At 42.9% G+C, this 17,392-nt stretch overlaps 1 protein-coding gene across 1 annotated transcript in view; it reads left to right on the forward strand.

Moving 5' to 3' along the window:
- The window catches only part of FAM83C (family with sequence similarity 83 member C), a 57,039-nt gene extending 43,626 nt beyond the window's left edge, over positions 1 to 13,413 (forward strand). The window contains exons 3-4 of the mRNA XM_040331301.1: positions 5,774 to 5,898; positions 11,865 to 13,413. Coding sequence (XP_040187235.1) covers positions 5,774 to 5,898; positions 11,865 to 12,648 — 909 coding nt within the window. The 3' untranslated portion in view covers positions 12,649 to 13,413. The remainder of the gene's footprint in view (positions 1 to 5,773; positions 5,899 to 11,864) is intronic.
- Positions 13,414 to 17,392: the final 3,979 nt, after the last annotated feature.

Genomic DNA, 17,392 nt, shown 5'->3' on the forward strand with positions numbered 1-17,392 from the left:
TTTTTATTGAAAGTATTTAACAGTGCAGATTAAAATTGTCACATTAATCCTTAGTAACCAACTGAATTACCTTGGTTCATAAGATTGTTCTTATAACAATACAGTGCTTGGTAACTTTCAATGCTACTGGTTCCTGCTTTTTTAGTGCTGCCCCCCCTGAACTTCTGGTCTTCATGGGAAAGGGTTAACGGTGGACAGTGCAGTCTCCAGTCAGTCTGTTAGTGCAGGAAAGGAAGGAGCAGGGGAGTGCCTTGCCATTCCAGGCTACAGTTTTTTTGTTTGTTTTTTATTTATTTTTTGTTCATATTTTATTTATTGTAGTTTTAAGTCTTTGAAAAATACAGACAAAACATATCACACAAGACGTCACAAATACAACACCTAAACAAAGAAGTAAAAAAAATGTGCCCTTTCACATTGAGGCATTTTCACACTAAAAATATCACATGAAAGCACCTGTAAACTGCCTCTTCTGCAGCCCCAGTGTGAAAGTCAAAGTGCTTTCACACTGGGGAGGTACGCTTTCAGGATATGAAAAGGTCCTTCAAGCAGCATCTTTACCGCTAATGCCACCCGCCCCAGTGTGAAAGGGTTCTTACACTTAAAAGCAATAAAAAATAAATTAAACATTTTCCCCATTAAGACAATTGGGTGGAAGTGACGTTTGGCGTCGCTTTCGTCATCTAATTGTATGGAGCCGAGTGGGGGCCATCTTTTCCTTACTCACCATGGCTCAAAGGTGAAAGGACACGATCATCTTCGCCGCTACTGAAGGCTCCGGTAAGTGGGGGAGACCTCTGAGGAGCTGCAGGAGGGGAGTCACATCTCCCGCCACCGATTAAAAGTCGTCTCGTGGCGAATCCGCCGCAGAGACCACTTTTATCTGAAAGCAGAACGCCCGCTGTTTAAAAAGATACCAGGGTTATGGCAGCTATCTGCTGCCAAAACAACGGTATTCAACGTCAAATAGCCAATGTATAACGACGGACGGTCTGTAAGTAGTTCAGGTCACAAATCCAATCGGATTAAAGTAGGAGGGTGTGGAGAGGTCCACTTTAGAGTAATTTGTCTGCGGGCCACAGACAGGGCCCGCAGAATCGTGCTTGACATTGAGGGGGTATAAAATGAAGAATCTAGGTAACCCATTAGGCATTTAAGTGGCTTGACAGATATGATTACTTCCAAAATCCCATTCAGTGTATCCACCACCCCTGCCCAGTATCTCGGGAGATTGGGGCACCGCCATAAAAGAAGTATGAGAGGGCCTGTATTGCCACACCTAGTACATTTTGGATCAGATCTCAGGCCTATATTATGTAGAAATTCGGGGGTTCTATATACCCTATGAAGAATAAAGATCTGAGTTAATTTCCTTCCCATACCTCCTCCGAGATGGAGCCAATATCCTGTTCCCACCCATCCCTGAAATAAACAGGAAAATTTAGTAAAAGTCTATCCAGTAATACCATATATGTAACAGAAATAAGCCCCTTAGTTGACTTTGCTTGTATTATTCTATCCGGAGCAGGGGTTGGAGAAAAGACCACTTCATCTGAGGGAAATTGGGCACGTAATGCATGACGCAATTTAAGAAACTGATGGAACCATCTTGAATGTAGAGAGAACTCTACCCTCAGATGCTCCATAGGTTTTCATATAATTGTGCTAAGGTAGTAACCCCAGCTCTCTTCCCATCTCTGAAAACCCTGCGAAGTAGAAAGCTCAGGGAGCCTATCATTTCCCAAAATTTGGGGTATATCTAGTAGGGTAGGCATTCTCCTATCATTTTCTTGGCAGCATCCCATACCTTTGCACATTTACCCCAATTTAGGCATAGTACCCAGTGAAACACCCCCCACTGCCCTTTCCAGTGCATGCAATGGTGTCCGACCTCTAAACACATTGGAAAATAAGCAATAAGAGGCACGTGATGGTAGTACAATATACCCTCGGGTTTGGTACTGCTAATCCTCCAGCATCCCTGGTGTACTGTAATGGCTCTAATTTTATACAAGGGGACTTCCTCTGCCAAATTAAATCCCTAAATATGCTATTCCTTTTAATAAAGATTTGCAATGGTATCCAAATGGGTAGAGTTCTATAGATGGTACAGGAGCTCCGGCATCCATATCATCTTAAGTAGGTTAATATGACCTACTACAGATAGTAATTTACTTCAAGTTTTATTTTGGGTATGACATCTAGACAGTAGTGGAGCAATATTCTCTGAGATGAACGCTTGAGGAAAAGCTGACCTAGTTATACCCAGGTACTTTATAGAAGACACTACCTTTTTAATATGAGACAATGTAGGTGGCAAAGAGCCAGGGAAAGGGTCTAGAGCCAATAACATTGATTTCTCCCAATTTATGCCAAGCCCTGAAAACTTGCCAAATTAACATATTTAATTGCTGCTGGCAGAGATGAATGGATATTCGTTAGCACTATATGAAGATGATGTCCTTCTATTTCTATCTATTCTTCCAATGGACCTCTAACCAGCCCAGCAATGTCCGGAGAAGTCTGTAGAAGGCGAGCCAGAGGCTCTATGGTGATGGCAAAAAAAGGGGAGACAGCGGGCACCCCTGCCTAGTGCCACGACAGAGTTTGAAGGAGGGAGACTGAAGGCCATTAACCCTAATTGAATCTCTAGGAGCAGTGTACAGTAGGCGGATCTATTGGCAAAAGGTGCGGCCAAGACCAAGTTTTTCATTAACGGCCCACAAATCTGGCCACTCAACACGGTCGAAGGCCTTAATGGTATCTAGAACCTGCATATTTAAATAGGCACGCCTAATGTTCACCGCTGTTGACGACATATTAGGCATAAATTCAGCCTGGTCCGGGTAGATAATATGCGTGATTAAATAAGGTAATCTATAAGCAAGTACTGGCGAGTTCTTGTGTTTCTATTGATGCACACGGTGTAGGAAGACACAAGTCTAGTCCCCGCACGCAAGGGTGACTCCATAGGATGCTGCAATAGAAAGAAATTGCCTTGAAACAAGAAACCTAGGGCAGCAGTCATGGCTCCAGCTTAAACTGGAACATAGGCAAGGAATTTAAAGGTAAAGACATTGCATACACATTGTTTATTCCACATTCCAAAAAACAAACAAAAAACAAGGGTTTAAAGTGATTGTAAAGTCTCTTATAAAAGGTATACTTGTCACTTCTGTGCAGTTGGTTTTGCACAGAGCAGCCCTGATCCTCCTCTTCTCTGGTCCCTTTTTGCTGCTCCTAGCCCCTCCTTCCCATCTCGTGCCCCCTCAGTCAGCAGGTCTCTATGGGGGCACCCGAGCTGAGTCAGAGCTCCGTGTATCCTTTCAGACACCGATCCCCAACCCTGCCCCCTCTCTCCCCTGATTGGCTGACTAACAGCTGTGGGAGCCAATGGCACCGCTGCTGTGTCTCAGCCAATCAGGGGGAGTGTCCCAGGCGGCTTAGAAACTCACGGACATCGCTGGAAAGAGATGAAGCTCCAGTAAGTAAATAGGGCATGCTGGGGGGAGGCTGCTATACAAAAAGGGTTTATCTTAATGCATAGAATGCATTAAGATGGAACTTCTGCCTTTTTATTATGACTTTAATGTTAATTCAAACTGAATCTAAAATAAGTAGGAGACCTAAACAATTTTTTCTCTTTTTTATCCAATTTCAGAATTCCATAATAGAACCAGCTTTGCCCAAAAATACACTCTCGCCTCACTTCCTGCCTCCCCATTAAGGATATGCTGGCTTGCAGCTTTTGTCTATAGCTTAGTTTACCCGCAGTCCGGTTGAGACATGTACAGTGCCTTGAAAATGTATTCATACCCCTGAAATTTTCCACATTTTGTCATGTTACACCCAAAAACATAAATGTATTTTATGTGATAGACCAACACAAAGTGGCACGTAATTGAAGGGAAGTGGAAGGAAAATGATAAATGGTTTTCAAGGTTTTTACAAATAAATATGTGAAAAGTGTGGCGTGCATTTGTAGAACCACCTTTCACTGCAATTACAGCTGCAAGTCTTTTGGGGATGTCTCTACCAGCTTTGCACATCTAGTGACATTTTTGCCCATTCTTCTTTGCAAAATAGCTCAAGCTCTGTCAGATTGTAATGCGCAAGGCTGGTGCGCCCTTTGTCCTTGTTTTCCTGGGTTCTCCCTGACCTGTTAAGAGTGGCAGTACAGTCGACGCAGTGGTGTGATTTCTGAAGAACTCCTTCTTCAATTTACCCTACGGCAACCTTTTAAGGGCAGGAGCATTTGTTTCTTTTTGCATGGACAGATTCTCCCACCTGAGCCGTGTATCTCTGCAGCTCCTCCAGAGTTACCATGGACCTTTTTGCTGCTTCTGTGATTAATGCTTTCCTTGCCCGGCCTGTCCGTTTAGGTGGACGGCCGTGTCTTGGTAGGTTTGCAGTTGTGCCGTACTCTTTCCATTTTCGGATGTTAGATTGAACAGTGCTCCGTGAGATCGTCAAAGCTTGGGATATTTTTTTTTTAACCTAACCCTGCTTTAAACGTCTCCACAACTTTATCCCTGACCTGTCTGGGTGTCCCTTGGCCTTCATGATTCTGTTTGTTCACTAAGGTTCTCTAACAAACCTCTGAGGGCTTCACAGAACAGCTATATTTATACTAAGATTAAATTACACACAGGTGGACTCTATTTACTAACATCTTAGGTGACTTCTGTAGGCAATTGGTTTTAGTTAAAGGGGGCTTAATACAAATGCACGCCACACTTTTCACATATTTGTAAATAATTTGAAAAAACATTTATCATTTTCCTTCCACTTTACAATTATGTGCCACTTTGTGATGATCTATCACATAAAATCCCAATAAAATATATTTGTTTTTGGTTGCAACATCACAAAATATGGAAAATTAGGCACTAGCAGGTTCTTTTCTATGTTGAAATTGATTACTCTCAATTTCCTGCAAACTTGCATCTCTACCGCCCACTCCACCCCCAGGGGGGATAGCGACACATAATGTGGTTCTTAAGCACAGGTGTCAAACACAAGGCCCGCTGGCTGAATCCGGCCCTCCAGGCCATTTCATGTGGCCCTCGCACCTCTCCTGCAGCTGCAGAAGAGCTCCAGCCCTCCTTCATTCCGGGACACTGTATTGTCCTGGAATGAAGGTGCCCGGGACTGTCCTGGGCAATCCGGGACACGTGGTCACCCTATTCTGTATCTAGTTCCTTCCCAAAGCCCCATTATGATCTAATGCTGTGCATAAGAGTAGCAGCTCTCTCTCTGCTCTGTCCCTCCCTCACAGGGCATATCCATAGCAATGAGCGCCATCAGCTCAACTGTCAATCAAACTCTGTGACGAGGGAGCAGGGTATGGATGCAGGCAGCGGGGCTCAGGAGCAAGCCCAGACAAGTCCGCTATAGAAAGCTGCTTCCTTTGGGGGCACTGGATGAAGAGTAGGAGCCAGGAGGGGACCCAAGGAGAGGAGGATGGGGGCTGCTCTGTGCAAAACTACTGCACAGAGCAGGTAAGCATGACATGTTTGACATTTTTTAAAAAAAAACAAGTTACCTTTTAGGAAAACTTTAGTTAACTACAATATGGTAACATGATTTTTAACTATAAAAAAGATAAAGATAAAAAGACACAGATGTTCCAATTGTGCTTTCAACCCTGCATTATTGGAACACTGGGAGCATGCTTACTTGTTTAATTCTTTAACAAAGATAATAAAGCTATTTGGTTTTTCAATGTTTCATAAGAAATACACCATTCTGCCATATATTTGTTTTGTTTCAGAATATGAAGATACGGACTATAACAGGAGATACGTACTGTACGAAGTCTGGAAAGAAATTCTCTGGACAGTCTCTATCAAAGTTTCTTCTGATTGACTGTGAGCATGTCGTCGCTGGTTCCTACAGGTAACACGACTCTTATCACTGATAATACAATAGATATGTTCTGTCCTATGCCCAATACCTTTTTTTTTTTTTTTTTGCACAATTGCGTATAGTTTTATATACTGTTTTTGTGCACATTTGCAAAATTAAAGTGGGCTGGTCTGGATGAAGTCCAGGGCCAAATTTTTGCCCCAGTCCAGCCCTGATGGGTAGTATAAGATTTCTATGGCATAAAGTAAAATTCATTAAAAACATGTGCTGTAAAATATATGTAGACTGTAATTGCTGACCTCTCCTTCCAATTGTCCTAGCCGCTGGTCTCTGGTGCTCATCTAAATGCTTCGATACCTTCCGAGTTAGGCTCCTTTCACATAAGCTGGATCCAGTTTTGCTCAGCAGGGGATCGGTCTGCTGATCTGTCCACTGATCTCCTGCTGAGCTGAGTGGAGCTGCTGGATGACAGGTCTGTGTCTGCTCCGTTTATGCAGAATGGACACGGACAATGCAGAATGGACACGGACGCAGCCCGCTCTGTCTGTTTACATGGATGGGAAGCAATCCCCCCCTCTTCTGTTTTTATTAGATTGGAGGCAACCGCGTGTAAATGGATATAAGTCCATTTACATCTGACTGCTCATAGAGGAGAATGGAGGGTCTGATCAGGTCCACCTGAAAAACAGACAGGCGGACCCAATCAGAGGATGGCCCATGTGAAAGGGAGCTAAAGCTGCCCATACATTATACAATTTTCTTATTCAATTTTCTTTTAGATTTATCTTTTAACTATGTAGTGTAGGGGCCTGCCTGATTCCATACGAATTGAATGTTTAGGTATGACCTCATATTATGTTTTGGTAAATCTAAAAGAAAAATTGTACTAGAAAATTGTATAATGTATGACCAACCTTAGTAACCTGGAACAAGTATACAGATTCAAGTGGAACTTAAAGCGGAGGTTCACCCTAAAAACAACTTTCCACCATGCCATCCAGCATACTAGCGTCAGCTACAGTATGCCTTTATTTTATTTTTTTGCGCTGTACTCACAGTTTAATCCATTAGTTTCGTTTCAGAGTCCCTGCGGGGAGTAGGCGTTCCTATGAAGAGGGGAACATGATTGACGGCCGGCTATGGCGCGTCACTCTTCCCGAAAATAGCCGGAGTAGGACTCGGCTCTTCACGGTGCTATATGGCGCCTGCGCACAGACTAGGAGCTGACTGCGCAGGCGCCGTGAAGAGCCAAGTCCTATTTCGGCTATTTTCGGGAAGCGTGACGCGCCATAGCCAGCCGTCAATCATGTTCGCCCTCTCTCACTCCCTCTTTATAGGAACGCCTACTCGCCGAGGGAGTCTGAAACTTAACTAATGGATTAAACTGTGAGTACAGCGCAAAAAAATAAAATAAAGGCATACTGTAGCTGACGCTAGTATGCTGGATGGCATGGTAGACAAAAATTTTTTTTTTTTTTTTTTTTTTTTTTAGGGTGAACCCCCGCTTTAAAAATTCACATTCACATTTTTATTTTTTATTTATTTTTTAAATACAGAAGGGACTTACTATGGGGCTGATTTACTAAAATTGGAGAGTAAAAAACATGGTATGCTTAGAGACCAATCAGCTTTTAAATTCAGCTTGTTCAATTAAGCTTTGTCAAAAAACCTGAAAGCTGATTGGCTGCCATCCACAGCTGCACCAGATTCTACACTCTCCAGTTTTAGTAAAACAACCGGTATGCCTCTTCTGTATTAAAGTATTCCTATGCCTGTTCTCAACATCTGCATAGCTCAATGTACAGTATTGGTATATGCTGAGGTGAATACACTCCCCTACGTGTGTGAGAGCCATGTCCTCTCATACCAGCCAATCAAAATAGTCAAAGATTGAAACTTGCACGACGACCGGCCAAAGATGTCAGCGGCTGGCGAGAGAACTCTGGGATACCGCATCGCTGGAGTAAAGGGGAGTATAGTTTTAGCTTTAAGAATACTGAGTTAAAGTGATATTAAAGACAATTCTTTAAAAAAATAAAACTGTTCTACTTACCTGCAGTGGTTTTTCACAGAACAGTCCTGAGCCTCCTTTTCTTGGGTCCCATGCCAGCTCTCCTGGCCCCTCCCTCCTGCTGAGTGCCCCCAGAGCAGGCAGCTTGCAATGGGAGCACCCAAGCAGGCTGGCGCCTGAGCCACTGCTCTGCTTGTCCATTCACACACAGAGCCATGACTTGGCACTACCCCCTCTCTCTCATTGGCTCACTGTGGCTGTGGCTGTCTCAGCCAATAAAGGAGAGTCCCCAGGGAGCCGATGCTCTTGTGAACATCACAGGATTGTGATGGGGCTCAGGTAAGATTTAAGGGGCCGTTGGAACAGAATTTTTTTTTTTTACCTTCATGCATAGAATGCCTTGAGCCTTTAGAACTACCTTAACTTGGTGCATGCTTGTTCCCAATTCATTAACCCCTTCCCGCCGAGCGTACGCAGCCTGTCCTTGGCTTTCTGGCGTTATACCAGGATGATGCCCGCAGCTGCAGGCGTCATCCCGATATCATTTTTTTAGAGCCCGCGATTGGCTTTCCAGGGATAACAACCAATGCGGCTAAAAGCCTCCGCCGCTCTTACCGGGAGACCCAATGCACGATCCACTGCCCCCAGTGCCTAGCGAGAGACTAAAACGAAGCCGCGATCGGCTTGGATCCAGTCTCTTCAATGTAAACACGGAAGCGACGTCACAACGTTGCTTCTGGTTTACTCGGCTGCCAATGGCACCAGTTTTTAAAAAAAAATACACAGACTTTGAAGTGCAAATGAGGGATGGGGGGTCTTTTAGACCCCCCATCCCTCCATAAAGAGTACCTGTCACCACCTATTACTGTCACAAGGGATGTTCACATTCCTTGTGACAGCAATAAAAGTGATCAAATTTTTTTTTTTTTAAAACAAAATTTTTTATATTATAAAAATAAATAAAATAAATAAGAAAAAAAATTGAAAGCGTCCCCGCGAGAATCACACATGTGAGGTATCGCGTGATCGTCAGAGCGAGAGCAATAAATCTAGCCCTAGACCTCCTCTGTAACTCTAACCTGGTAACTGTAAAAAAAATTCAAGCGTTGCCTATGAAGATTTTTAGGTACCATAGTTTGTCACCATTCCATGAGTGCGTGCAATTATAAAGCATGACACGTTGAGTATCTATTTACTCTGCTTAACATCCTCTTTTACATTATACCAAAAAAATGGGCTTACTTTACTTTTTCATTTTTTTTTTATTCATGAAAGTGTCTTTTTCCCAAAAAGTTGCGTTTAAAACACCGCTGCACAAATACTGTGAGACATAAAATATTGCAACAATTGTCATTTTATTCTCTAGAGATTCTCTGCTAAAAATGATATATATATATATATATATATATATATACAAACCTTCCTCACTGTGCTATGTTTTTTGCTGCACCATTGTAATGGTTATATCTTCTTATGCCGCGTACACACGGTCATTTTTTGTGATGAAATAAAACAGTGTTTTTAAAATGATCGTGTGTGGGCTTCACATCGTTTTTTGTCTTCTAAAAAACGACCCAAAAAAAATTGAACATGCTTCAATTTTTTATGTCGTTTTTTGTCTCATAAAAAATGATCGTGTGTGGGCTAAAACTACGTTTTAAACAACGTTTTAAACCCGCGCATGCTCAGAAGCAAATTATGAGACGGGAGCTTGAATGGAACAGAGTGCCGTTGTACGTAACCGCGCTTTGCTAGAGCATTTTGAGAAAACGATGATGAAGTTAGAAAAACTTCGGGTTTTTTTCATGATGAAAAACATTGTTTTATTTCATCACAAAAAACGACCGTGTGTACGCAGCATTAGTCCTCTCCATAAAATTATCAGAAATTTGTGCTTAAAGTTGAACTATAGGCAACACTTTTTTTCATTTTGGATAGAGTAAGGGAGGGTTATAGCCCCTGTCAGAATTAATTTTTACCATCCCTGTCCCATTGCAGAAATTTCCCTTCACTTCCTGCCCCATAGCCAAACAGAAAGTGAGAGGAAATCTATGCACATTAAAGTGGAGGTTCACCCTAATAGCATGTATATCTGACCAACTCCCTTATATTCGTGTAGCGCTCACCCCCGAAAGAGCCGCTGTTTATATTTGGGATGGCCTGTTACCTCTGACTCCGCCGTCTAGGGTAGTTGATGAGAGCAGCAATGATGGAATGTCCAAACAGCAGGTGTCTTTTCTTGTGCTTTTATTTTACCCAACACGGTAAACAGTAAAACTTGAGGTAGATAGTAAAGATGTATGAGGAGAAGAAATAGCAGATTCAGGCTCAACAGTATGGAAGCAGTCCTGCTTCCAATGACACTTTGCTTTCGTCGCCACTCCAGCCGGAGTGGGTATAGTGTACCTGGACAGGCCTCACACCGACCTGGCAGCCAGGGTATCACTCGGAACTTTGAGGGAAAACAAGTCTCTGCCACAGACCCTTCCCTAGAACGTGTATCCTGGAGAAAATACTCCTCAGTAGTATTTGTGCCTGAATATCCCTCAGGTAGTATTCAATTGGGTCACCAACTGACAGGTGGCTGACATCCAACCTTTAAGTGTCCGGCTACCTTGATCCCCGATGGATTGTCGAGGCCCTATTGGATTGCCTGCCTCTCTTGGCTCCCCTCAGGCTGACTCCCCACCGAACAGCTATCTCGCTTGGGATCTTTCCTCAGAATTGGGGACCCAGTCGATCACTGAGGCCCCACCACAGCTTCAATTGCTCTGGGCCAACATGGTTCCGGAACCAGGAACACCGCGTGGCACGCGCAACCCGGCCTGGTAGGCCATCTCGCCGGGGAGCCGTGATGTGTGGTCACCCTAAAGGTGGGTGCCGCACCGGAAAAGAACCCCGCTTTAATGGCGTCTGCTCCAGAAGTACCCTCTCCCAGCATGCCCTGCGAGGGAAAACCCCTCCTGATTGGCTGCTGGCAAGAGGCACTGCCACCTGTCGCCCCGGGGTGGTACAGCACCCCGGCAACAACAGAATGAGCCCCACAGTACAGCCTAGCTGAAGCAGAGACCCAAATCAACTGGATGAGAGCCAACCAACTCTCTCATCCCCCTTAAATTTAGAATGGCATCGGTACCTGAAAGTAACCAGGCGCTACATTCGTAACAAGTCCTGTCCTCAATTATTTTTTTTTTTTGTTTTTTGCTGTAGTACCTTGTAATTCATTTTTTCAATCTACTTCTCCCAGCGGGAGTAGGCGTTTCTGTGCCGAGGGGGATTGTCATCTGGGAGGTCGCCCAGATGATTGACGTCTGTTCCATCCGGCGGATAAGGCCCCCGCCTCCCGTATTGCGTAGGCGCGCACGAGTTACGGGGTTTCCGAAAAAAGCTGAACATGCGGAGATGTGAGTCGGCTCTATACGGCGCCTGCGCTCTGCATGTTCGGCTTCTTTCAGAAACCCCGTAACTCGTGCGCGCCTACGCAATACGGGGGGCGTGGCCTTATCTGCCGGGGGGAACAGACGTCAATCATCTGGGCGACCTCCAAGATGACAATCCCCCTAGAAGTAGATTAAAAAAATGGATTACAAGATACGTACAGCATAAAAAAAAATAAAAAATTGCGGACAGTACTTGTTACGAATATAAGGGAGTTGGTCAGATATACATGTTATTAGGGTGAACCTCCGCTTTAAGGGAATCCAATGCCCCCCCCCCCCCCAGGCCCAAATTACTAGTGTTCCCACTCTAGTTTTCAGGTGGGTCCTAAACAGAAAGAGGTGTGGCCTTAACAGGAAGGGGTGGGTCATATTTAAATTGGAGGAGTGCAGAAGTTTAGTCAGGCCTAGGGCAGCACAAAACCTAAATACACTACTGGATTACACACTTGTTTTCAGATTGGGTCCTAAGGATCCAGGATACATTTTTGTTGTACTATCTTCATAGGTGTCTATTCCAACTTTTTGTCTTATTTTTTTATCTTTAGTTTCAGCTGGCTTTCTAGTCAAGTTCACAACAACATGGTGACCTACTTCAAGGGGAACATAGTGGAAGAGTTTGACAGGGAATTCCGCTGCCTGTATGCCTGTTCACTGGAAACGGACTATTTCTCAGGTCTTGAAAATGAGAACAGCAACCTTTTTGGACAAATTCCTACAAGGTCCAGATGGATGCCCATGAAAACCACCCCTATACCTGTACCAGTGATTGAAGATTCTGTCCACTCAGACAGCAACTCTAGTTCTGATAGTCAGTCAAGTGTGACGACTCCTCCGTTTTTTAGAAATCAGGCCGTCACAGTCATTCGCGAAGATAAGCCTGTCATCGCAAAGTTCCTAAATAGAAACTCGCACGATACACGAGAAGAAACAGTTAAACAAACTGTGGAAAAAGTCAATGATCAGAGACGACCGTCAGAACCGCACTTGAACCCAACTAACCTCACGGGGATGCAGGCACTTTCCTTATCAAAATCTACACCCAATCTGGTTGACAAGTCGCCTACTGCTTTAAGGACCAAGTTTGAACAAATCCAGAATAAGTTTCTCAACCCACAAATTAAAACACCCCCAAGAATAAAAAGTGAGGTGTCGCTTAATAAACCCTCCAACGGCTCTTCCGTAAACAGAAATGTCCCATTGGCTGATCTGAAAAGGGAGGAAGCAAGCAAAAGAATGACCCTGGGACATAGTAAGCTAGCACTAATTACAGAGAGCAATAACAAAATTCTAGAAAATAAGGTCTACAGTCGCTTTCAGATGCGTCCATAGATTTTGCGATATTATGGACAGAACTATGAATCATCATCATTACCTGCTTTATATTGCACTGGCACCCTGTACAGGGGTTTGCAGGGTCGGGCTTTGCACAGCCAGCATAGGTCATGGCCAAGAGCAGCAGTGCTTTCAGGGGTGGCACACTGTCTTCCATACATCATGTTACTGTCATTTTATTATGTAATTATTATGATCATCTGCTCTTGCGTGGGATACCAGGCTTATTCCCCCTATACTGCGCCACAGGATTCCAGCTTTACCTGGAGTCATGGAGAGGCATGCATTAATCAAAAGTCAGTTAAAGTAAAACGCACCAATACACTGGGCATCAGAAAACCTTGAGGCATTTTACACCCAATGGTGCCAATTCATAATGCTATGTATACCCACACATTGATTATTTTCATTTAACGTGGGTGCTATAAAATGTGGACAGAAGCATCTTCTGCTGTGGCTATTGGTTTTCATCTGACTTCTTCGATTTTCCTTTTTTTTTTTCTTTTTTTTTTTTCAATTGAAGAATATTGCATGGAAATTTGCTGATCGGGATACCCACATAGCAAACTTCATGAACTGGCCAAAATTCATATAGGGTGTACTCAGCCTAAGGCTCAGTGGTATGGTGTTATCTGGCACCACTATATGTTGGGCTACTGTACTGTAATAAACTTTTTGATTGCTGCATGCTTCCCTATGGGCCATCTGTTTGTCTCCAAATGTCATTTGTGTGTGTAATAAAATTCTATATTTTGTTTTTTCCTTTTGTGATTGAGCTTTTTTTTTTTTTGTGGGGGGTTGGAACAGTGTAATGTATGCTTGCACTTCAGTTATCGTATGGGATACATACACAAAAAATGTGCAAATGGCAACTTGGCTGATTTTGTGCCGTATGCCACGTACACTTGATGGGAAAATCCGTGGATTTTTTTTCGACGGCATTACGGCTCAAGCTGTCTTGCATACACACGGTCACATCAAATTCTGAACGTCAAGAACGTGGTGACGTACAACACTTAGACGACCTGAGCATGTGTCGATTCCGAGCATGCTTTTTTTTTTTTTGCACGTTGGAATTGCATACAGACGACTTGAATTTTCCAACAAGAACTTTTCCCATCGGAAAAATTGAGAACCAGCTCTCAAATTTTTCTTTGCGGAAATTTCCAACAGAAAAATACCGATGGAGCCTACATGGAGTTTCTGACCAAAAGCTCATATCGGACTTTTCTTGTTGGAATTTCCGATCGTCTGTACGTGGCATAAGACTTTGTCAAGCAGCAATCCAAAACATGGAGAAGCCTGAGGTCCTACTGTTATGGATTTATTTCTGGTCCAATACCAGAATGTATCTTCTATTCTGCCACTGACCCTAATTCAATGTAATGTGAGTGCATGCATGCAAAAAAATTCACACTGAAACGGTGCTCAGTATAAAAACTCCTCATCAACTGCCCTTTATTCTGATTACGGCTCCTTATATAAGCAAAGTGACATAAGCAAGTGTCATCACATATGTGTGTATGTGATTGGTTCATCTGTATATCATCCACTTCCTGTCAAACATATGTCTCCAGAGACTGAGTACATTGCACGGTGGGAGGAGGAGAAAAAGGAGCAAAAAGAACGAACATCTGCTTTTCATCTTTTGAGTTAGGAAATCTACTGGCTTGTTACGTACGTGTGTGTGTGTGTGTGTGTGTGTGTATATATATATATATATATATATATATATATATATATATATATATATATATATATATGTATGTGTGTGTGTGTGTGTATATATATATATATACAACAAGAAGGAAAAATAATAAAGATATGAAAGAAAATAATTATAATAACGGACTCCTTCTCTCTTTCTTTTCCTTCTTCTTATTTCTCTCTTTTTCTACTTCTTTCCTATTTCCTTCTTTTATTCAGACTCTTTCTTTCTTTTTAACTTGGTTGCTTTCTTTTTTACCAGTATATCTTGCTTACTGTATTGATTGCATATACCTGTCTGGTAGACAGGATTGCTCTTGATAGGATCAGTAATATTTTATGTATTTGTATTTTTTTATTATTAATGTCCATTGTTCGCTACATTATGTAACCGTCTATCGGTATTCCAGTTAATGTTGGCTAACTTGCTAATAAATCTTTATAAAAGAAAATAATATTATGAGGGATGAGAGAGACATAATATAGACATTTTATCAGATCCACTATACTACGTCTTTGTGGGATTATTCACCTACAAACTAATAGATCACCAGGATTGTCTGGTTTTCAGTACTATTCTCACATATAATGTGGATCCTGGGGCGCTTCTCTGCTGCCTTCAGTTGCGCTAACCTGATGGGTAACATTACTAACCTGTTCCAACATGCTACCAGTTTAATATACCAGAAGGCATGACACAAGCCTGGTAAGACAGATCTATATGCGCAAACCTTAAACGCATATGGAAGTCTTTTAATGTGAAAACAAGAATATTATATTGCAAGCATGAATCACACAGCACAATTGTATTTTAACGCTACTGAGTGTATAGAAATGAAGACCGGTAAATTTAAAAATGGTGTCGCTACAGCAGTATTGCGAATTGCATTGATATGGAAAACACAGCCACAAACACTTTAATAAAAAGTCATATCCTGCTATACCTCCTGTTATTAAGGGAGGGTGTGTAATAAGCTACAAGTCTGTTCTTGTCAGTTTGAGTCTGCATTGAAAAGTATTACACATACACGTGTCAAATGTATTTTTTTAAATTATTTTATTATAGTAGTGGTTACACAAGACAACCAACAGGGCCATAGAGATAGTGTTAGTGTGTGTGTATATATATATCCCTCACATTTATGTAAATATTTAATTCTATCTTTTCATGTGACAACACTGAAGAAATTACACTTTGCTACAATGTAAAGTAGTGAGTGTACAGCTTGTATAACAGTGTACATTTGCTGTCCCCTCAAAATAACTCAACACACAGCCATTAACGTCTAAACCGCTGGCAACAAAAGTGAGTACACCCCTAAGTGAAAACGTCCACATTGAGCCCAATGTGTCAATATTTTGTGTGGCCACCATTATTTTCCAGCACTGCCTTAACCCTCTTAGGCATGGAGTTCACCAGAGCTTCACAGGTTGCCACTGGAGTCCTCTTCCACTCCTCTATGATGACATCACAGAGCTGGTGGATGTTAAAGACCTTGCACTCCTCAGCTTCTTTAGCAAGGCAGTGGTCATCTTGGAGGTGTTTGGGGTCGTTATCATGTTGGAATACTGCCCTGCGCCCAGTCTCTGAAGGGAGGGGATCATGCTCTGCTTCAGTATGTCACAGTACATGTTGGCATTCATGGTTCCCTCAATGAACTGTAACTCCCCAGTGCTGGCAGCACTCATGCAGCCCCAGACCATGACACTCCCACCACCGTGCATGACTGTAGGCAAGACACACTTGCCTTTGTACTCCTCACCTGGTTTCCGCCACACACACTTGACACCATCTGAACCAAATAAGTATATCTTGGTCTTATCAGACCACAGGACATGGTTCCAGTAATCCATGTCCTTAGTCTGCTTGTCTTCAGCAAACTGTTTGTGGGCTTTCTTGTGCATCATCTTTAGAAGAGGCTTCCTTTTGAGATGACACTCATGCAGACCAATTTGATGCAGTGTGCGGCGTATGGTCTGAGCACTGACAGGCTGATCCCCCACCCCTTCAACCTCTGCAGCAATGCTAGCAGCACTCATATGTCTATTTCCCAAAGACAACCTCTGGATATGACGCGCATGCAACTTCTTTGGTGGACCATGGAGAGGCCTGTTCTGAGTTTAACCGGTCCTGTTAAACCACTGTATGGTCTTGGCCACCGTGCTGGAGCTCAGTTTGAGGGTCTTGGTAATCCTCTTATAGCCTAGGCCAGCTTTATGTAGAGCAACAATTCTTTTTTTCAGATCCTCAGAGAATTCTTTGCCACAAGGTGCAATGCTGAACTTCCAGTGACCAGTATGAGAGAATGAGAGCGAATTTAACACACCTGCTCCCCATTCACACCTGAGACCTTGTAACACTAACGAGTCACATGACACCGGGGAGGGAAAATGGCTAATTGGGCCCAATTTGGACATTTTCACTTAGGGGTGTACTCACTTTTGTTGCCAGCGGTTTAGACATTAATGGCTGTGTGTTGAGTTATTTTGAGGGGACAGCAAATGTACACTGTTATACAAGCTGTACACTCACTACTTTACATTGTAACAAAGTCTAATTTCTTCACATGAAACGATAGAATAAAATATTTACAAAAAATGTGAGGGGTGTACTCACTTTTGTGAGCTACTGTGTGTGTGTGTGTTTATATATGTATATATACTACAAAAGTATTGGGACAATTGCTTTTACACGCACATGAACTTTAATGGCATCCCAGTCTAAAGCCAGGTACACATGGGCTGAATGTTGGGAGACCACAAATAAGGAAAAACAACCGTGTTGGATGTGCATGCTTGAAAACTAGCAGCCGAATGATCAGTGATCTCAGCTAATAACAGAAAGCGCTGATTGACTGCGAGCCAGGCCTTCTGGAAGAATGGTCAAACTTTACCATAGACACACTCCTAAACCTTGTGGAGAGTCTTCCCAGAAGAGTTGAAGCTGTTATAGCTGCAAACGGTGGGCCTATTCAATATTGAACCCCACAGACTAAGACTGGGATGCCATTAAAGTTTACGTGCGTGTAAAGGC

Source organism: Rana temporaria, chromosome 12 (assembly GCF_905171775.1).
Source record: "Rana temporaria chromosome 12, aRanTem1.1, whole genome shotgun sequence".
In the NCBI taxonomy this organism is placed as follows: domain Eukaryota; kingdom Metazoa; phylum Chordata; class Amphibia; order Anura; family Ranidae; genus Rana; species Rana temporaria.